Source organism: Physcomitrium patens, chromosome 8 (assembly GCF_059467195.1).
Source record: "Physcomitrium patens ecotype Gransden chromosome 8, ASM5946719v1, whole genome shotgun sequence".
In the NCBI taxonomy this organism is placed as follows: Eukaryota; Viridiplantae; Streptophyta; class Bryopsida; order Funariales; family Funariaceae; genus Physcomitrium; species Physcomitrium patens.
The window spans coordinates 11,355,991-11,378,686 of NC_143417.1; the positions used below are offsets into that span (position 1 = coordinate 11,355,991).

Genomic DNA, 22,696 nt, shown 5'->3' on the forward strand with positions numbered 1-22,696 from the left:
ACTTAAATGACTAAGTTTCAAATATCTTGACATACTATTGTCTAAATTTATATTTTTCTATCTATTAAATTAAAATTAAAATTTTTAGACAATAAACTTATTAAATTAAAGTTTTTTTGAAATTAAAGATTAATAAAAATATTTGTAGTGGTTCAAAAAATTAAAGATAAATAAAATTAAAGATATAATTTTTTGTAATGGTTCAAAAAAACTTTAATTGAATTTTTAAAATATGACATTTACAATTAATTATAGCAAAAAAATATCAATGTTTAGAACCAAAACTATCTTAAAACTTTAATGTAGGTTTTTAAAACATAGTTGGTTTGATTTTGATGATGTTATTGCGTATGTTATGTGTCCGTATATATTCACATATTTATATATAAATATATATATATATATATAATCATTTTTTAAACCACTAATGTGAAAAGAATTAATGTATTTCGTATGTTACTCTAATGTCACGAGGAATGATAGACATATGCATTAAGAAACATAGTGAGTTTAATTAGCAGGGTAAGAACACACATTTGATTACGCAAAGGTTGTATGTGATGCAACAGAATTGATTGATTAATTGATTAAGTTGAGAAATAGTTGTTTTGATTGAAAATAATGTCGTGACTGTAGTTACTTTTAATTGCAATAGCAGAGGTTTAAGAATGTTCAATGGGCATGTAAGAAAATGTGACAATGAGATTTATGAAGCTTGTTGTGACCTGAAGGTTTTACTGCACAACTTCACATGTACTCTACTTGTATAATCTGTTTTCAAGATTCTGTCATGTTGCAAAGCGCAATCGAAGGCTATGAAAAAAAAAAAAAAAAAACAAACAAACAAAATTCAACACGAAACCGGCTGTTAATATTACAGTATCATTGAATACAAAAGAAACTCCGGATTCAAGTTTGATTACAGTCTCAAAAACCTAATCCAATCGAGAGAAAACTACGCTCTTATTATAGAAACATCAAGCTGTGATGTGGTCGCCGTTGATCTCCAAGCTCACAAAAGCACAACCCAGAGACCCCATGAAGCTAAAATCGAGAGCTAAATGTGATGATATCATCAGGTACCAATCTAACGGCAACTCATATCCACAAAGCAGAATCACAAATCACAGCAACAGCATCAGATTGTCTGTTGTTCTACTCGTCGCTAATTCTCTCTCCAGGAGCGTTCACAGTGTCCTGAATGACCATGGAAGCCTCACCGAGGATGTTCGTAACAGCACCCAAAATGCCTTTCGCTTCCTCGGTTTCCTGAGCCTTGGGGTACACATCAGTTTTGGTGTCATTTGCAGCTTTCCCATAAGCTTCATTAGCATTGCTCTTGGCCTCATCAACCTTGTCTTTTGCTGCATCAGCCCTGCTCTTCCACTCGCTGTCAGCTGTGTACTCACCACGAGCTGCAGCCGCATCTTGCCTTGCAGATGCGGCCCTTTGAGAATCAGCAGCTTTGTCTTGGATGTGTTCACTGGCTTCGTTGGCCTTCTCTTTCGAAGCTCCCAAAGCACTGCTGACTGAGTCCCTCACCTGCTCTGCTTTCTCCCTCACCACATTTCCTGCTGCTCCTGCAGATTCCTGCACAGATCCTGCGAGTTCGCCGGCTTTGTTCTTGGTGTGGTCCCATTTGTGACCTGCGTCTTCCTTGGCTTCGCCTACCTTGGGCTGGTGTGCGCTCGCTGAATTGTCTGCTTCGTTTTTGATGTCTCCTGCTGTGTTCTTCACGGTGTCCTTAGCATCTACCGCGGCGCCCTTGATGTCTTCCTTTGCATCGCCCATGTTGTCCACAGCTCTCTGGGCTGTGTCCGCTACAGCGTCCTTAGTTTGGTGTGCCTTGTCAGCCGCTGCGTCTTTCGTTTCCTTTGCCTTATCAGCTGCTCTGTCTGTAACATCGGTCGATTCGCCTCGCGCGGCGCGCAACGCATCCTCTACTTCCTCATCCGCTGTCTTCACACCAGGCCTCCTCTCGTGGTGAGGCTCTGACTTGCTCTCGTGGTGAGACTCTGATTTGCGCTCATGGTGAGACTCTGATTTGCGCTCATGGTGAGACTCTGACTTGCGCTCGTGGTGAAACTCGGGTTTGCTCTCGTGGTGAGACGTTGACTCATGCCTCCTGGAAGATCGTTCACCGATTGCTGGGAACTTGTCAGTCCTCAGTGCATCAGCGTCAATTCTCTTAACAATGTCAGCCACCGATGTTCCAGAAACTTGCCTGTGTGTCGTGGGCTTAGAATCATCGCTCTTGTCTTCGTGCTTCGAATGCTCGTGTGTGGAATCCTCGCGCTTGGTAGAAACGTCAAACTCTGAACCCTCGAAGTTCTTCACATCGCCGCCTTCAGACTCATCCTTGTGAGACTCATCCCTGCGAGACTCACCCCCGTAAAAACCTTTGGGGCGTTCACCAGTTGCCGGAAACTCCTCAGTCCTCAAAACATCGCTATCAATTTCCTTGGTAATGTCAGAACCGTCTGGGCCATGGGCAGATTTGTCCTCCTTCGAAGACTCCTTGTGTGAAGTTTTCTTTGCGTCGCGCTTGTGCGACACGTCGTGGTGAGACTCTTCATTCGAAGATTCTTTGTGCGAAGGTTTCTTCTCGTCTCGCATGTGCGACGCATCTTTGTGAGACTCTGCTTCACCAGTTGCGGGGAACTCGTCGGTCCCGAAGACATCAGTGTCAATTTTCTTCGTAATATCAGACTCCGACTCAGTTACTGTTCCAGTCTTGCTCTTGGCGGATCCAGAAGTGTCCTTTGCGGCATCCTTTGTATCAGGAGCCTTCTCCTTCGCTTGCTCGCCCTTTTTTTCCGCACCTTCCTTCACATCCTCAGCCTTGTTCTTGGCTGCGTCGGCTGCATCACCGCCCAAGTTCTTAACGTTCTCAGCAGTCGTTTGCGCGGTATCCTTCGCACCCTTGCCGAAGGCAGATGCAACATCCTGCACACGTCAACAAGATATTATCATCACCACAATATTCATCACACTAGACAGCACAATCCTACAGAAAAAAAGTACAACTTCCGCCCAGAGCACGAACAAAAATAAAAACACCCCACACCTCAAGAACAGCGACACAATCTCAAAACTCACCTCCGCATCGTGAGCTGCCGCATTGGCCTCATGCTTGCCATCGTCGACGGATTCCTTAGCGTCATTGCCTTTGGTCTTTGCCATATCGGCGTAACTCATCTTTCCAGCTCCTGCCATTCTTACAAAAAGATCGCTAAACTCTGAACCTTCTCTTCACGCTCGACTACAGCACCTCTATCTCAACGCAGCAATGAAAACACCAACAACACAATACTTACACAAAAAATTGAACCAGGTGGGTTCTATCACAGAGATTGGTATCTACAGTGGGATCGAAAGAAGGGGTTTATACAAATTAAAATGTGATCGAGTGACTGCGAAGATGGTTTGTTCACTCGGGGGCCAGTGGTATTAACCTCCCTGACTGGCACGGTGCGGCGCTCACGGCAACGCCACCTGGAATCAGGCATGCGTGTGGGCTATTCCCACGTGGCAGTCTGCCAAGTGGCTCTTTCGTTTGCAGCTGGCACCCCCAAATTGGCTTATCCATGTGTGGACACCAAAACCCATCTCACCGTGTTTCCATTTCCTCACATCCCATCCCGAACACTCTTCGTTCTTCATTCAAGTCATTAGTCGATTAGTTGCAGTTGATTATGTAACCGTTCATCTGGACAACCCAGTTTCGTCAACGATGCGTTTGAGTCCTAAACGTCGTTCAGTGAGCCTGTGACAAGTGCGGACAGATGGAAGCGGTGAGAAACGGTTTCTCGCCGACATTTGATGTGAGAAAAAGCGGCCGATCAACGCCTCGGTGACGCCATCATGGGGGGTCTATCCTTCCGGTGCCGAGTCTTGGTACGGCTGGTGAGGATGATCGTTGATTCTCGCTGTGACAAGTTTCGGGTGGAATGGCTGCGGAAGGAAGTGTGTACTTCAGTAAAGTTAGGAGATGTGGGAGACGGAAGACAAGGTTCGACAAATGAAGAGATATTGGATCTACTGAGAATCAGATTGTGGTTTGTGGACAACACATTAAAATGTTAAGATAATGTCCGTTTGAGGTTTTCAATGGTGGATGCTTCTCAGTTTCAAACACCAGGTGGTAGACACTCGTACTCTCTTATTAAGAGATTGTATTAGCTTCTCAGCTTTTCAGAGTTGGAAACCCCTGGAGTGTACTTTGTTCACTCGTTTTCTAACTGGTAAAATCCACCAATAGTGGTCACGAGGTTAGTTTTTTTTTTTTTTTAGCAATTCGTCTACCCCAAAGTGATGTTGGTTATAAAGATAGTTGAAAGAACCCACGTGGTTAAACTATGTGCAGGTTAATAGCATTCCAAGAGCACAACATTGCTACTAATGACAAAAGAGATTTTACTGCTAATTGCGACAGGGACGTTACTTTGCAATTCATCGCTTGCAATAGTGTCTTCATCAATATGATTTACGGCTAAACTGCCAACGAATTGTGTCTCTACAGTCGGAGTTGAGAAGCTGAAAACTGTAAGTAGAAGTTATCAGCAGCTACAAGAAGGAAACGACTCCTTCTGATACTGGGAACATGAGGGTGAAGAAGAATCAATTTTTATATTACCAGTCCTAAATGACAGTACATACATCAACTTTTGGGTGTCCCGACATGCTTTGAGTTATTGGAAGCCAACAGGAGCACCATATTTATCATTAACTACTACTAACGCTTTATATCGAGAGCCCATACCTGGGGGTACCCTATTGACATCATCATCAGAGTCTAGCCATGGTGCTGGCCCATCTCCCACTAATCTCCAGTACCCAAGCTGCAGGGCTTCAGCTTGCTCGTCAGTGGCATTTTGCACGAGAGATTCAAGACGGAAGTTGATGCCTAAAGCTCCTAAGAATTGTGATTGAGTAATTGGCCCATACACTGCTGCACCCACTGTTACAGATAAATTAAGACTTTTGAGCTACTTACAAAAATGCTGGCATACGTAAGAACACGACTAGTATCATTTATTTGCAAAAAAAAATAAAAATGGCACTGTACAAACACACATGCTCGATGTTATACTCTAGTTCTTTAGAAGTCTAAGTCGGTTTCAGGGTCAGAGTTACCTGCTGCGTCTTCCACAACGTGCTTCAGTGCAGCGAAATCCACGTAAGCACTTAAGTCTGCGTTGCCCGGGCTATCAAGGACATGGACGAACTCGTGTTTCTTAATTGCCTGCCAAATTGTCACAGCAAGAAAGTGATCCTTCCATGCAACACATGGTCACATAATATGGATGCAAAGTTAACATGATAAAAGCAGCCTGTTTGAAAACAAACCTGCAGGCTGTCTGATACAATTTTGCTGTCTCCATAATCCACGATGAGTGCGCCACCCCCATCCCCACCAACTCTCTTTGCGATGTCAGCTGTCACTTTCATAGCCTGAGGACAGACCTCAACATGTTCTATCTCAGCTTTCTCTTGTAAAGAAGCCCATTTCATTCGCCTTGTGAGAAATAATTTGCTTGCTGCAGTAGGTCCTGGTGACAAGACAAACCTCAACCCCTGGCTGGAACCATGCACACATATTTCAAATTGGCTACAGGATTCAAGATCATCAATGTGAAACCAGCAACTGTACTTGGAAACTGAACACCTGAAAGACATTAATCAAACCAAAGAAACTAATACAATGAGAAGTAACAGCTCGTGAATTCCCAACTACCTGTTGAACAAACCACGAATATTATGAAACGTAATTTGTACACCTTTGGTCAATACAGTTATGAATCAAAGATGCACAAATACTTCTATGAGAAAGTCACTAAAACTTAGATACCACGACCTTCAAAGACCCAGAAATTACTATGGAACGAAAGCATACCAGTCATCTTCAGCAACGTCAACCAGCTTTTCACACCATCCTCGTGGCGACTTCTGTAATTTGCCACCCATCCATATCATCAGTTCAAAATAATGCAGAAAAGAAACATGGCCTTAACAGCGTCTAAATAGCAAACTGTATATACAATACGAATATTGATAAAGGAAAGGAAAGGTATACCTGGAACTGGTGGATGGGAAGGGCGTCATAAAATTCATGAGCGATAATAATTGTAGGAACTGCACATAGGAAACGATATACCATGACGAACTTGTTAATATGTAGTTAAAAACAAAGTTGTTGGTTACATTATGCCAAAAATGTCATTTCATAGCAACAAACATACTCCAACTGATACTGAATTTCACTCGGTGGTTTGAAATATCAGTCCGCAAGGAAGTAGAAACAACCTCCTCGAGGAACTTGGTCAAGATCAAAATGCCAAGCTACAGGAACCCCTGAGATTTGACTAATCCGATCGTCCACAACTTCTGAGTTTTGGCCATCAGCTGTGGGCTTCTCTTCAGCTCCTCCCTTATAAACGCACTTAAGTGTTTCATGCTGAATTTTTCTCAGAGCAGGACTGCATTCAACCAGATGAACTGACAACGTTTGCGAGAAATCCTTGAATTTTGCAGTTCCCTGCAAAGACAACACAAGCGGTTTCAAATATAACACGGATATCATCGCTTCTTACGCCTTAGGTCTTGTCATGTTTCTGATGAAAAATTAACCAGATGATAATCATTTCCTATTCGTGCTTTTCGCTTCGAACGTTTTTCGAACTTGAAAACAAAAGAACATGTGTAAGTTCTTGAAAGCAGAACTCAATCATTTATGGTTCACAAGATTACCCGAAGAAGATCGGCCATCAAGGTACCTCGACCAGGTCCCAGCTCAATTATATTCACGGCTTCGGGTTGACCCATTTGGTGCCACAAGCACATGCTCCACACGCCCACCATCTACGTGACCATGTAACAATATGCTTCAGCAAACATTCAAGTACATAACCCAAAAAAAATTCTAGCCACAGTGCATTACGTTGAGTAGGAAGTTTGAGTGTCATTCACCATCCACCATAACGAGACTCACAAAAGTGCAAAGTATCAATGTTGACGTCCAATAAAAAAAAAAATACCTCGCCAAACATCTGGCTGATGTCGGGTGATGTGACAAAGTCTCCGTGAGTTCCGAAGACATCGCGGTTCATGTAGAAGCCCGCATTTGGATTTGTCAATACCTCCTCCATATACTCAGCGACGGTGATTGGGCCTCCCCGAAACTGTGTGGAAGCATGGTTGAAAATTCATTCAACTATTCAATAGACTTGGAATGCTATAATCGTCCTCAAGTACAAGATACTTTTCCAAGATTCTTGACGATCAGTTCACTCGAAAGAATAACCGGTTCAAATACGTGTCGGAATATTAAGCTTGAAAAATAACAGCGACAGTAAAACTGCTGCGTTGAATGAGGTCTTCACACATAGATACTGGGTATAGACGATTCCACAAACGTCAAATACATCGGCATTAAAAGAAGATAGTCATTTCTCACCCGGATGAGAGCCTTGAGGTGTTTCGCCATAGGAGTCTCCTCCGACGGTCCTGGCCCATGGCTGTGTTCTATTCATTCAACACCCACTTTGATTTAGAACTTTTCAAAACCAAAATTAATACATAAACCCTAAACTCCAAACCCTCACATGCATCACCAGTTAAGCTAAAACGAAAAAACCTCGACTTAAACCCACATGCGGATGCATTCCGACGTGCTTAAACATTTAGGTCTCAAGATCAAAGAAATTAAATCCGTACAACAACGAAGTTGCAAAAGGCTCCTAGACATGAGAGCTTCGTGAAGCACGTGCAACGTCACAACAATGACAATCGATTCGCAATGTAATTCGAACTGCGGAAGATTGTTTTTTATCCAAAAATAAAGCTCACAAACAGGAATATCAGGGTTGGGACCTGGAGTATTGAAGAGACCCGACCGATCGACGACTAAGGAACTCTCAGGCGCAGGCTGCTCGATACCCACAGCAGCATCAGATACTGGCAATGGATGAAATCCGGGCGTACCCGAAGAGGAACAAAATCCAGAAGACGAAACAAATCGAAAGGAAGAAGAAGAAGAAGAAGAAGCACAACGGGAAGCTCTCCTCAGTGAAAGAGCAGAACGAAGGAAGAGGCGAGAAGCCATTGCTACCAATGCTTCAAATAAAAAAAATAAACCTCAGCGAAGCTTCAACTTCGAGTTACAAATTCAAGTCTCCGAAAAAGAAATGCACTCCAACAATCCAGATTTTGTGTTTCCTTTTTTCCTAACACCGCCATCTCTCACTTTCTCATGGCCGCGCCGCAACTTCTGCACCGTCATACCATCACATAATTCCACATCATAAGTCCTTTTTCATCGCTTTCATCGCTTCCCACAACAAAACTTGAAAAGGTGTGTTTTTTGCAAATGGGTCTTCAACCCATCTTCTCAAATGTCATCTCCTTGCAGCATTCATCAAAACCCACGTCCAAAATAAATAAATAAATAAATAACTAATAATTACTATCTGTTGTAGATTCTCGATTTGCATCGAATTACAATGAAATTTCTCGGTGTAAGGTGCAAGCTTGTGCTTAAATTCTAATTCTGCCTTCTCTCCATTTGTGACGATGCAGAAGATCTCAGTTTCATGCAACAAGATCGGTTGTGGAGGATGCAACAAAATGAGGAATGTAGTGCACACTTGATATTGCTCGCACTTCCGCAGTAGATTTGGACAAATGAGGATGACTATTTTGTTGTGAATAAATGAATACATTACTTTTATAATGGCATAATACTACCCCATTGCATCATTTTCCAACACTTTGTTGTTATTTTGATGACTACGAATTTCACAAGAAGAAGAAAGGATACTTCTTTGTGTGTATTGTTTCTGAAGTCTTTCAAAGAATATAATTATGTTCAATCTCATTGCATTCTTTCATTAGGTTTATGTGTTATTATTTATATTTATATTTAATTATTTTTCTTTCTTTATTTAATATTAGTATTTGTTATTCTTTATGTTTTAACATCTTGTTATAAGAGTGTAAAAGTTAAGAGTTTCTAAAACATTTTTTAGTGAGTATATATGTCAATTCAATGAGGTGGAATCATTGTTGTTTGGAAATACAAAATTTTGTTGTAAAGAATAGTAAATTAAAGTTGACTAAGTCTATATGCCAAGTTTGTCTTTTTGTAATCTTTTTGTAATCTTGATAAATCTAAATAGTACTTTTGCTTTGTCTTAAAAAAAATGTACATTATTATAATCAATATTGTTTGATAAAATATATTTATCTAAAAAATATTTATGTAAGAAAAAGTTAAGATAAATTATTTTAGAAACAAACAACATCCATTCTAAGTTAGTAATAAGATACAATTATATTGTTGCAATATCAAGATCAATTACTCTTGTCACAAGTTAAACTATTAAAAATATGAATTGTCCATTATGAAACAATGAATATATAAAGTTGCATATTAGTTGCAATCACCAAAATTAACAAAGATTTACCTTGCTTTATGTGTTTTTTTTATTAAAATTTTAATAACAACTATTATGCTAAAAGAAACAAATAAAATAAAATAAAAAATACTATCACTATTGTTTATTGGAATACATTGCAATCACAAATTTGAGGTAGATAACGTCTTGAGGTTGAAGTTGTGCTAGAATAAATTGGAATGTACAATTATATAAATGTAATGAAGACATATATGAGCTAATTGAGAATCTTACATATGTAGTAATATTATACAATGAATAAATAAATGTATATACATGTGTATATATATATATATATATATATATTTATAATTTTGTAATAAAAGTAGAAGAAAGTATTTTATCAAATTTTTAAAAATTATAACTATTAAGATATAAAACAATAGTTTATACAACTACACATTTTATACTAAAAAAAATGAATATATATATATATATATATATATACATATCTTTGACGTGCTTAAAAACACATTAAGAAAAAAGAAAAATGAAAATGAAAATACAAGAAATGTTCTACATTTTTTACTAGTAAATCAAACAATAATGGTTAGAAAATTTTATTCATTCAATCATGTCATATTCCTTTATTTAAAAAACATGAGTAAGAAAAAAATATAAATTTTGTTATTTTAGTTAGATACAATAAAATATGTATAAAGACAATCTACAGAAATGTTTTTTTTTTTTTTTTTTTTTTTTATTATTCTAAGTGTCTAGATCCTATAGCTGTCTATTTATAATAAATAATAGGCTTTGGGACTTATTATTTAGTTACAACTACTAACATTGTCTAATATCCTACAATGTCTAATTAATATATATAGAAAAACAGATGAAATAAAAAAAGATCAAAATAAAAATCCAAGCTTATTTTGAAACTGAGTAGAAATACAGAGTAACACAATGCAACACAATGTTGTTGTTCAAAGAGAATATTATCAACAATATGATAGTATGAGAAAAACAACACTTTATGTACTTTCATATGATTGGACAAATGAGAATGATTATGTGTAATTGAACAACATTCATTACTACAATACAACTTTAACTTGTTGAATTATTTTTATATAAATTTGGCACTTATTTCTCTACAATACAAGCATATAATCTTATCTTACCAAAAACATTAAAAATTACACCAAAATTATTTTAATGAAATTCATATTTAAACTTATGGGTATCATAGAATTATATCATTGTAATTTTTAATATTTATTCTTGAAACATTCTGATTTATTCCAAGTTGGAATAATAACAAAATTTTCCATCAAATTCCATATATATATATATATATATATATATATATATATATAAACACACACACACACACATATTCTATTGCAAAAAATTTGAAATGCATTGATTTTGAGTAATTAATTTATTGATCAAAGTATAAATAAGTACGCTCACTAAGAAGTTTAAATTTTATTTCATATGATGTATAAAAAGGCAAATATCACACATGCCCCTGAACTTTCCCGAAATATCAAGAATACCCCTCAAGTTTTGATAATACCATATCTACCCCTGCTTTTTGTGATAATTGCAAAAATGCCCTTTGCACTATGTGTCTCCAGTTTTTTTTGTTAGTTTTAACTGAGGCCCAAAGCCTGCGAGTTCTGCCTCAGACATTGGTTTCTGCGAGTTTCTGCGAGTTCCAGTTCTGCGAGTTCAAGTTTCTGCGAGTTTTAGTTTCTGCGAGCTGCTGGATTATAAGTTGCTATGCGGATGCGCGGGGGTTTAGAGGTGTGCTCAAATTGGTAAGCACCGAATCCAATTTCGTGTGTGTAATGATGATATTACATTCCACTGACACATGGATAGCCTATCATTCATGTAGACATGGCTTTTCCTCTGAGTCTGGTTACACAGCCACTTCTACACGACGTGATCGAATACAAGGGTCCATCCGGATACAAGGCTCCAAGGCAGCTCTCGCTAATGCTGCTTCAATGTCACGTGCATACTGGCCCATGGATCTACTTAAAACACGTGATTGATATGCTTGGATGTAGATACTTACTACTAATGCAGTCAAGTACTTATTGTCGTCAGCCTTGCTCAGTAACGTTCAGAGATAACGTTCATGAAGATCAGATTTCGACGGAGAATGTTAGTATTGGCATGTTGTTGATTGTATTGCATAAAATTCAAAAAGCTTGATTGATAATCTCTCACTAATTCTAGGCGTTGAATCTAGTCTTCTTATCACTTGTGGCACATTCTCAAATATAGCAAGAAACGTGGGTAAACAACGCTGCACTTGCTGGGAAGAAAATCCATCAAGCGTATTATCCCTCTCAACGATTCGCAGCAACTCGCTGAGCTCGTCGACTAGATCCCTAGTTCGACGTTGGGGGAGAGAGGATTTGTTCTTGAGTCCTAGTGCCGAGGCTAACTATTGAATTAGTGAGGTGAATTTACTGTCAAATCAAGGTTGGGTAATCATGAGATGACGGTCGAAACCTCCGACTACATTTATGCAATCTGTCAGAAAAGTGCAGTGCGCTCAGTCGTCTGCACATGATAATTATCCCTTTCCTCGGCCTGTTTGTGGGGCTCATTGAGAGACTCAAGTTAACGTTGTGCTCTGGTGCCGCAGCAATCCAGTAAAGGTTGTGGTGATTCTACGATCTTTTTACACTACCTCCGCCATCTTTTCGTTCTGCAGAGGGGTTCTTCGCAGTAAATGCAAGAGCACGAGAATCATAGTGAAGACCAGGTGTTTAGAATCGGAGGCTTGACAATGAAAGGTCAGTAACAATCCAAGCAACACCAGAAACGGCTTGTGCTTTGAACAAGTCGAGCCAGTTATTCAGTTTATGCGTTGTTTTTTGCGAGGTTTGTGGCCCTCTTCTTCATCTCGTAAAATGAAAGATTTTAGTTGTTCCTGAATAATTGGTAGGCATCCCTTGTTTGCAGATCCTCATGCCATTTGAATTTTGTATATTCAAGCACAAAGCGGCTATCGCATTCAGCCAAAGGCTTCTATGTGGACCAGGTTTGATGAGATGTTGCACATCATCGTGAAGACAGACTTGCTCCTGGGAAAGAAGTCAACATGTTTCTACCGTGATCATTTGAAGAAGACTACACTCACTTCCAATTTTTTTTTTTGGTTCTACATATTTAACTATTTACTACACTCTTCTCATTGAAATTATGAAGAGGAGCTTAGCACCCTATGCAAGAAAACTGGCATACTCTTGAATATTGTGCATGATCAACAAAATATGGATCTTTGATAGGTTTGACTTTTGAAGAACTTTAAAAAAATAAAAAATAAAAATAATATTTTGAAATGATAGCTTCTCTAATGGTGAGTGTTGTTTTTAGTAGTATTAAGGAATTGAAGGAAGCAATTTCTCATTATGTGATTACCAAACATTATGAAACATCTATTATCAAGTTCAATTCAATAAAATACACAATGAAGTATTCTAAGAATCGGCAAGCACAAATGAATTTGTCATTCAAACTCTTATTTCTAAACACACATGCATTGATGCTGACCATTTGGGCAACCGATATGCTAATGTGGTTTATAAAGTAGGCAATGTGAAGAACAAAGTTGGAAGACTTCCTATAATACAAAGCTATAGATATCTGAAAGGATATTTGACATAATGAATTCATTATAATATCCTACATGATAATATGGTATAAAAGAGAAAAAGGTTGTTTTTGAGCTAATTGGCTCTTGTAAAGATAGCTACACCAATTTAAAAGTGTATTGTTAGCAAATCAAGATTACAAATCCTAGGAATTATGTAGAATTAGAAGTTGATGAAGAAAATCACTTTTTTCAATTGTTTGTTACTTATAATGGAGGTTTAGAAGCCTTGCAATATTATCAACTTGTCATTGGCATAAAAAACACTCATTTAAAAAAATATGTATTATAAAATATTTTTTATTGATATAATAATTAATGCAAACAAATGACTATTTTCTATTCTCTTCAGCATTGAGAATGTTAAAAATACCAAAAATTGACTATGATTCTTGTAGAAACTAAAGACAATAATTCTTGCATCTCTTCCATTGAATAGTGAATTTTCGAAGTTTGCATTTTTGTCTATTTGGCAAAAAGGTTTCATTGATGTTGTCAACCTTGCATTTCCAACATACAAGTATATATTTTGTATGTGCCATTTAACTGAGAATTTTCAACGATAATTCAAGAACCCAATGCTTGTATAATTTTTATAGACAATAATATGGGCACCAATTATTTTTAATTTCAACATCAAACTTTCAAAAAACTAGGTTGTATTAAAGGAAGTTACAAAGTACTTGATGACCACTTGACCATAGTATTGGGCATTAACATAGTTTGATAATAATTGATTTGGCCACATGGTATTGAATATTACAAAATCTCTAAACTTCTAGATCTTAGAAGTGCATGATATGTCATTAATTTCAATGTTAGAAATAATTTGTTGTTAGTTTATAGTATGCTATAATGAATAACATATCATAGTCAACTCAATTACTAAACTATTGGCAATAAGTGCACAACTACAAATCAAATGGTAATAGATATTTTTATGTGGATATTTCATCATTCTTTTATTTGATTTTATCTTTGAATGCATGTCAATGAAATCATCTAATATTTTGGATTTACAAAATCAAACATGCACTTACAAATAGTCGTAGCTATTTGAAATCCTATATGTGTAATTAATACTTTGATATTCTTTCATCAAAATGATACCAACTACACTTCTTACTATTATACTAATAAGCAATCTATACAATAGCCATTATTCTAATACCATCCATCGAATTTTGGACAAAAATATGTAATAATAGAATTGATGTTACTCCAATCCTATCTGAAATAGGACTAGATTTTTTAAAAGATTCTATGGCACATTCCACATGAATCACCACCCTAACTTCAATTCTAGAAACTTCTCAAAAAAAACTCCAACTACATATTAATATGTGCAAAAAATACAAATATCTTATTTATACCTTCTTATAGCTAATTTTCCTCCACTAATATGAAACCTCTTCATTTTATTCTTGATGGTATTTTCAAATGGTTTCTTGATAATGAGTGTGGTTATGTACAGGTTTCTATATTACATTATAGATGGAATAACCTTTCTAAAGAACTTTATACTAAAGTTATGGATGTCCATTGCCATAATAAAGAAAGCGATGCTCCAAAATACTACCCACTCATACTTATGTTGGTTATCAATCACAACCAGTGGTGGTGGTAGTAGTAGTTGGTATCAATTGAGAAAGTCCCTTGGTTTAATATAAAACTCTTTGAGCTACAAAATATGAAAGATTGGATGGATTCAAATATGTGGTAGAAACTTGAGGCAATATGCAACATCAAAAATTACTATAGAAATGTAAAAAGGTCCAAGCCATTAAGGTGCTAGCTTATGAACTTGGATTGATATAGCAAGTGGATGGTTGACATTGGAGAATAATACTTGGTCACTCTCTCAAAAGATCTTGTATTGCCGGTAGTTATCCGCATATTACTTCTATCAATTCTATGTAATAAAAAGATAGTGTTATGCCTCTTATAATTCCATTATAAATCATTGTATAAATTCCTTTGTTATTAGATTGTACATCATCTATTTTTAGTTAATTGATAACTATCTTCAAAATAAGCAACGCAATGCCTAATTTCCTTCTATTTTGCTCCTCTCATTAAGTCTAAAATGATACTACTAATGGTAGCAATTCTTGTTTTGTTATTTGATTTTGGTTTTAAGTTGGATCTACATGATAAAATGTTTAGTATGGTGAGTTTTTGCCCTTATGTGTATTCAAGCTCAATGTCAAAAAGCTGCAATTGCTCTTTTCAATGATGATGTTGTGATTTTATATTTTCCAGATGCAAATTATGTAGCAAGGATCAATGGTCAATCCAAACAATCATTGGCTTTTCCAACAAATAGTGTTGCCACACCTTTGTAGCATGTACAATTGCTAGTTGCTCTCAATCACGTGCAAAATAAGTATGTTCTATCTTTTTGAGTTTGTGTGATTTATATGCCACATATTGAAGGCCCCTACAAAGTCTTATTGAAGAATTATGCCAATAGCAAAGTAGAAAGCATCAATCTTAAGTACACATAGAAGGTTGGGATCATACGGTTGCAATATTAGAATAGTAAATAATGCCTCCTTCAACTCCTTTAAGGCCCTTGTTTATTCCAATTTCCATTCAAATGAGGCAACCTTCTCTAATAAGCTTATCAGTGAGACAATAATGTGTGCAAATTGCCAAACAAAATAGTGATAATATCTAAGAAGGCCTAAAAATGAGCAGACTTCAGAAGCATCCTTGGGGGTTGGTCAATCTTCCATTGCTTTTATCTTATCTTGATCCATGTGCATGCCTTTGGAGGATACTACATGCTCTAAAAAGGTGACTTCCAACTTCCAAAGTTCACATTTTGATTGTTTGGAATAGAAGCGAGTGTCATATAATCAGCGTGGTACTTTTTGTAGATGTTGCTTATACTCCTCAAGGATTTTATTACATACTAAGATATCATTAATGATGACAACTACATACTTATCCAATATGTGCCAAAATAATTTGTTCATATAATCTATAAAAGATGTTGGAGCATTGATGAGGCTGAAAGATAATACAAGCTACTCAAAATGTCCATAGCATATATAAAATGCCATCTTTTTTATATCTTCTTAAGCAATAGGCATATGCCAATAATCACTCTAAAGGTCTAATTTCCTAAAGATGGTTGTACCTCAAAGTTGGTCAAGAAGAACATCCACATATAGAAGTAGGTATGCATTCTTGATAGTTTACTTATTAAAGCCTTGATAATTGATACAAAGTCAAAGTCCACCATTTTTTTATATAAAGAATATAAATGCTTCTAATGGTGACATGCTTTCTAAAATATGGCTCTTTTTTAAGAATTCATCAAATGACTTTTACAATTCTTCAAATTCATTTAATGCAACGCAATAAATTGGCTAACTTATTGATTTAGCTTTAGATACTAATTCTATTTGAAAGAAGGTACTTCGATCAGAAGGCAGACCACTAGGTAAGTTAATTGAAAACACATCTCAATATTCATGTATGAATTTTTCTATCTCTTTTGCTCTTTTGGTTGTCTTATTGAATATTGAGGCAAGATTCAAATCCACCACATATACTAGTTGCTTAAGCCTTATTTGCTTCTTTATAAAGGTCATTTCTATAAATAAGCTCTTAATCACAAATTACATTGCTATCCCAGTCTATACATAAGTACAAAGAATCACCATGTGTCTTCCATCCTTAAAAGACATTATCTTTATTAGTTAATTAGCCTATTTATTTTCTACCTCTAGCCACAGCATATCAAGGATAATATCATATCTAAGGTTTGTTATTACAAGCTTCTCTCTCAAAATATAGGTGTCACTTAGCCTTAGGATTTCTTCTTCACTTGTCTCGCTCAACATGTTCTCTTGGTCATGTACTAGGTATATACTCCCTCCTTTGATCACCTTTAGTTTAATCTTAAGTTGTTTGACCACTATTGTTGAAATGAAATTTTTAATAGAGCTGCAATCTATAAGCACTCAACATGATTGTCTTCTTAATCAACTCATTAAACATACTAGTCAATCCTTTTGATAGTTTTCCAAAACCATGCCATTTGTTTCTAAGAAATAGCAACTATCTCCAACATTGGTGCTTAATGCCTTTACTGGAGAGCTCTGTTTTCTTGCTCTATTTCTTCATCAATTTGGTGGCCCTTAAGATGGTGAATCTGCCATGATTTATTGGTGCTTGAACTTTGATATTTTAGAAAATCTTTGATCTAATGGTCTAACTTCCGAAAATAAAAGCACAATCTTTTTTTTGTCAATATTCTTCATTTCTATGGTGTTGATGGTCGTTATAGAGCATTAATCTCTATCAATGTTGGTTGTTGTGTTTTAATATTGGCTAGTGGCATAGGACTCCATGCTATAGGTCATACTCCACAATTTCTAAAATTTATAGCATCAACCCTCTCTACAATCCTAAATGCATCTTCAAATGTCAATTCTTTCATTCTACCTCTCGTTGGACTACAAATTTTAATCCTTGTATAAATCAATCTATTATTTTTGCCTTTAAAATATTACCAATTTTGAGACATACACACTTAAATCAAGATACATAATCTTGCATTAACTTAGATTGTGTAAGGTTAGGCAACTGATGGCATACTAATTTCTCCACAATAATGGGCAAAAATTGATTCCTAGGATCGGTCTCAAACTCCTCCTAGTCACCAAATCAGCTTTAAGCTCCACAACGTTGACCTCAATGTTGCACCAAATGGTTGTTGTACCTCTCAAATAATTCGACATATATATAATCTCTTTACTGGTATTTGTTCTAGATAATTGGAAGTAGTGTCACATGTTGAAGAACTATTGGCATACATCTTCTTGTCTTAAGATCACTGAATATAAATTGAGCTTGTTCAATTTTGATCTAGTAGATATCAACTCCCTTGTCTTAAAAGCTTCTATTTGCCCTTGTAGAGTAGCTATTTAGCTTAGGAGGTGTTGAATTTGAATCTCCATTTGGGATTCCTCAGCCATATCTCCTATGCTATAATTTCTTTGCTAAATTTTGCTACAATAATACCTTCTCTCCTTCAATTGACTTCTTAAAGTAGCTTGTTGTAGCCCAAAAATAGTATCCAATGTAATCACAATAATTAAATTCCAATTAAATGATGGCTATCAATACACTATCAAAGAACAAACTAACATTCACTCTAATATCAATGGAATATGACCAAATTCTCTAAGGTCTTAAATCTTATCAAATTAATAACAACAAAGATTTTGACACAACATTGTTATGTGGCATGATTTTCTATCTAAGAATACACCAGGTACCTAATTGTAGAGAGTTGAACTTTAACTTATTAGACAAGTTACAATAAATGATAAAGAATAAACAACCAATAGATTTAACTCAAGAATTGCCATTGGACAATATATTAAGATTGTTACAATCTATAAGATAAAATAATAGAAATTAAGATGTTTAAAAATAATATATTTTTCTTTGAATAAATGGTGAGACACAACATATTTAACATCACAATATTAAAAGAGAATTTAAATATTTGATAATATCATTAGAAGTAGGAACTATACCTATTTATATTTCAAATGTTTTATTTAAAAAAAGTTACAAAGGTCTTAGTAATGATTAAATACCAAGGTGGTCTTCATACCTTAGATAGATATATTATTAATAATTGAAAAGATTTGTTAATAATCTTAAAAGGATATAAAGATAAAAATATGTAACAAATATAATTTCTCACATCTTGGACTTAATTAACAAGTGATCACTGCTCTTTGTGGAATTCATCTCTGGAAGAGATGTTAATTTCATGAAAATACATAATTATTTAGATATGAAGTATAAAGTAGAAAATAAATATAGTTAGATTTAATAATATCTTAAAAATAAAATTTTTAGAAACTTTATAGAAATAGATTTTATTTTAAATATATTATAATTGATTGGTAGGTTAGAAACTTTGTAATAAAAGTTAGCCACATATTATACATATTAATGATTTATAGTACAAATTGGCCATATAGTGCATATATAAGAAACTTATCTAGAAAATTAGACATGTGTCTTGTAAGTTGAATGGATGTTGAAGGTCCTATACAATATTGCCATATAGCTCTTAATTAGATAGTATATATTAAAGCAAGAGTGAAGCCTTTTTTATTCTTATCTATGTCTTTTTTATTTTTTATTTTTGATTCGAGAGTCTCTAGTCTTCTTATTTTTAGTAATAATTTATTTTTAAAATAAATATCTATTATTTTCAAATAAAACAAGAGTGTGTTAAGGTTTTTATTATTTGTGATAAATGTCTTCAATAGCCATATGTCAATCTTTTAAGTAATTTATTATTACCACCTTTTTCTTTAAAAAAAATTAAATTTAAAATTATGCAGGATAATATTGGTCTATATTATTAAAAAAATGATTTTATTGATTATAAATTCAAAAAATATTAATTTTTTTATTTATACTTTTATTGGATGTCTTAAGATGGTGGTTCTTTATCTAGATGATTTTTAAAGTATTTTAGTTATATATTACAATTTTTGTTGCTAACATACATAGAAGTATCTAATAAGATTTATTCTTATATGGTAATAAAAACTCATTGTAAAAGACTTGAATTACAAAAAATTAAAGAATAAGTACATGCTTGTCTTATTAGAAAAGATAGAAAATTAGTCAAAAATAGTATAAAATTAATACAAGAATGGCTATTACTAAAGATAAAAAACTAGAGATTCTTAAAATAAGATTTAGAACATAAATAGCCTTGAAAAGTGTAAAAAATATCTCATTCTTATTTTTCTATATATACTATTAAGCTAGGAGCTACATAAAAATATTTTATAGGACGTCTAATATATATTTCAATTGCAAGAGTTGTATTATTGATATGTACATAATAACCTATATTTCATTAGATGATATAAGATTATATACAATTGAAATAATTTACTACAATAAAGATCTATTAGAATAATTTTATTTTAATATAACTTTTATATTAATAGATGAGATGTTTGATAGATGAATAAGGGTGCAAGTTGGATATCACCAATACTTCTCTTCAACATGTGTTCATGTTGTTATGTTTTAATAGGGCACCATTATATTACTCTACTCAAAGCACTTAATTAATTGCAAATTATTATCAATAAATTGACATTGGTAAGACATTTTTTTTTGTCTATTTTTTTTTAGCAAATTATTCCACTATAAAAAATTAATATGTATTTTTTTTTATTCAACTTTAGCTCTTCTTCCTTGCAATGTAGCTAGTTATAGTAGTCCTTTGATGTATATGTAGATTAGCCTTTAGTTCAATTTATCTTGATTCATGTTGGCTTTATTACATGAAAGTTATAAAGAAAATAAAGAGGATTTCTTGATTGAAGTTGCTTCTCCTTTTGAAGTGCGATTAAGAAGGTCTTTGAAGTTGGAGTTTTCTTCAAAGATATGTTTGCTCGAATTCTACATCATTTGTTGCAGTTAAATGAAAGGAGTGTTTACATCATGATAAGAGTGTAAGAATCAGATTTAGGGTTACAAAAGTGCAAAGTATTAAAGCTTTAGAGCATAGGAAAATCAAAATGTTTTCTATGGCAATAAAAGCTAAGTCAAACTAGTATTTTTAGACTCTACTTATAATCAAGTTTTTCTTATTTATATAACTAAGTTAGTACTTTCTTTAGCTAACTTGATTCTCTATTTCCAATAAAAATAATGAAGCCTAAAGCCTTTGTAAATATATTACCTTATTATGAATACATGGAAGAATAACTTATTTCAATTGTGCCATTTTAATGCTTGTGTATGATGTGATAATTGTCCAATTCAATGCATTTTATTTTCTCATTATGATAGGATTTTAGACTAGTCTAATGTTGCTCGTGTTGTATAACAACACTGTAGGGCCTTCATGATTTAGTCACAATTCTATGAGTAATTTGCAGAAGTAGATGCTATTGTGGGTGGCTTCCAAGAAAATGCAATATTCTACCTCTATAGAAGAAAAAAAAAAAAAAAAAAAAAAAAAAAAAATCTATAGTTGATTGAAATTTACTCAATGAAGTAATTGGTATTGATATAAGTTTGTAGAGGATTCTTAACATAGATAAATGTGTCAACATTCCTTGTCCAATATGTGTCGACAAAGGTAAGTAGACTTCTTTCATCTTTAGTAGAATAGAAAATATTGTGATTCATTATGCTTTTGAGGTATTATAGGATTCTTTTTTGCAATAATGAGATATGTAAATTTGGCTTGTTCATATATCTTGATTGTCTTTCAACAACAAATTGTATATCCTAGCCACTAATTATTGTATATAGTAGCCCCTTCTATTAGGCTTTGATGCATTTTAGGATTAACTTTAGGTCTCTTAGTTTCTTGTTGTATTTTGATTTTTGGATTCATTAATACAAATGATGTTTTATAGTGATTCAATCCTAAGCATTGTAATAATGTTTTGATGAATTATTTTTGGTGAAAATAAGTGGCTTTGTTGGTGTGTTGTAGCTCAATACCTAAGTATACTTTTGCATCCCAAGATTTGTCATTTTGAATATACTCATCAATTTTCTTTTAAATTTCTAAATGTGGTTTGTGTTGTCTTCCATTATAATAATATCATCTAAATATAGTAATTCGATGGTGTATTATCTATTATGTATTGTAATATATAGGTTTGGATTCTCATTATTTTTTTGAAGTTTTTGGTTGCATAGATAGGTAACAATTCTGCTATACCAAGCTTTGGGAGTTGGTACTGAGCTTGTTCTAGTTTACAAATCTTGTATTGGCATCCTTGGTCTTTAAAAATTTTCCTTCTCACAAATTCTTCAAATTTTAAAGGTAATGTCATGTAGACCTAATCATTAAATTTATCATTCAAAATGTTGTTTTCACATTTAAATGCTATAGTTTCCAAAATTTTATAGCAGCCAAAGATATAATATTTCTAACTATGGACCATCAGACCATAGTTAGAAACCTTTGCAAAGGTTTCAAAGAAGTCAATACCCTCTTCTTGTTTGTATCCTTTGATAAGAACATCAAGAAATTGAAGAACATGGAAGTATTTGAACAGGGGCAAATGCTGTAACATCAACTCAAATCACATCAACTTCAAACCAAACATTAGAGATACTCTATCAAAATGATCCGTAGTTGGGATTCAAAAGAAGAGGGTTCTTGTTAAAATACAGTCTTTGAGGAAACATTTCCTAAAGCAAATCTTGATTTGTCCAATCTTTGCCAAGGTTACTTTTCTATCTATTTATAACAATAAACTACACAACATACATCTGATGGTTTAACGTGAAAATAGTTAATTCATGGAAACACAATATCAGCGCCCTGAAATAGAATGGATAAAGAAATCGGGCACCATTTCCCCTCCCTTTCTCTGTCTACATATGATCGTACCAAAAATGGGTATTAAAAGAGGTCCACGAGCAGATTTCAATGAGACCAAAAAAACAAATTCTAAGGAACCACGCACTTCACTTCGAAACTAACGTAAAGATACCAACCATTTCCTGACATAAGAGTACAGGACTCAAATTCATTTTATATAGATAAATTCAGAAATTTCTCAAACTGGTAGAACAGTCACCTGAATACGTC

At 34.5% G+C, this 22,696-nt stretch overlaps 3 protein-coding genes across 11 annotated transcripts; 1 reads left to right on the top strand and 2 right to left on the bottom strand.

Annotated features, from left to right (window-relative positions):
• Nucleotides 1-849: 849 nt before the first annotated feature.
• On the bottom strand, nucleotides 850-3,411 carry LOC112285801 (uncharacterized). Of its 2 annotated transcripts, XM_024526967.3 has the most exons (3): nucleotides 3,100-3,411; nucleotides 2,225-2,946; nucleotides 850-2,125 (listed from the first exon to the last, which is right to left on the bottom strand). In XM_024526967.3, the coding sequence occupies exons 1-3, from the start codon at nucleotides 3,214-3,216 to the stop codon at nucleotides 1,156-1,158; spliced, it is 1,809 nt and encodes a 602-aa protein (XP_024382735.1). In that variant the 5' UTR covers nucleotides 3,217-3,411; the 3' UTR covers nucleotides 850-1,155. The 2 variants fall into 2 exon arrangements, with proteins under 2 accessions (XP_024382735.1, XP_024382734.1); XM_024526966.3 differs by having other exon boundaries at nucleotides 850-2,946.
• Nucleotides 3,412-3,723: 312 nt separating this feature from the next.
• On the top strand, nucleotides 3,724-4,729 carry LOC141045700 (uncharacterized). The gene is made up of 2 exons (XM_073535787.2): nucleotides 3,724-4,058; nucleotides 4,367-4,729. The coding sequence occupies exons 1-2, from the start codon at nucleotides 3,865-3,867 to the stop codon at nucleotides 4,494-4,496; spliced, it is 324 nt and encodes a 107-aa protein (XP_073391888.1). The 5' UTR covers nucleotides 3,724-3,864; the 3' UTR covers nucleotides 4,497-4,729.
• Nucleotides 4,611-8,375, bottom strand: LOC112285802 (uncharacterized). 8 transcript variants are annotated; one of them, XM_024526971.3, is made up of 11 exons: nucleotides 8,246-8,375; nucleotides 7,873-7,927; nucleotides 7,457-7,524; nucleotides 7,038-7,181; nucleotides 6,751-6,861; nucleotides 6,307-6,538; nucleotides 6,077-6,135; nucleotides 5,897-5,949; nucleotides 5,350-5,581; nucleotides 5,137-5,245; nucleotides 4,611-4,960 (listed from the first exon to the last, which is right to left on the bottom strand). In XM_024526971.3, the coding sequence occupies exons 1-11, from the start codon at nucleotides 8,279-8,281 to the stop codon at nucleotides 4,692-4,694; spliced, it is 1,368 nt and encodes a 455-aa protein (XP_024382739.1). In that variant the 5' UTR covers nucleotides 8,282-8,375; the 3' UTR covers nucleotides 4,611-4,691. The 8 variants fall into 8 exon arrangements, with proteins under 8 accessions (XP_024382739.1, XP_090108683.1, XP_024382740.1 ...); XM_090252557.1 differs by having other exon boundaries at nucleotides 4,611-4,948; nucleotides 8,137-8,257; XM_024526972.3 differs by having other exon boundaries at nucleotides 8,137-8,254.
• Between the last annotated feature and the right edge of the window lie 14,321 nt (nucleotides 8,376-22,696).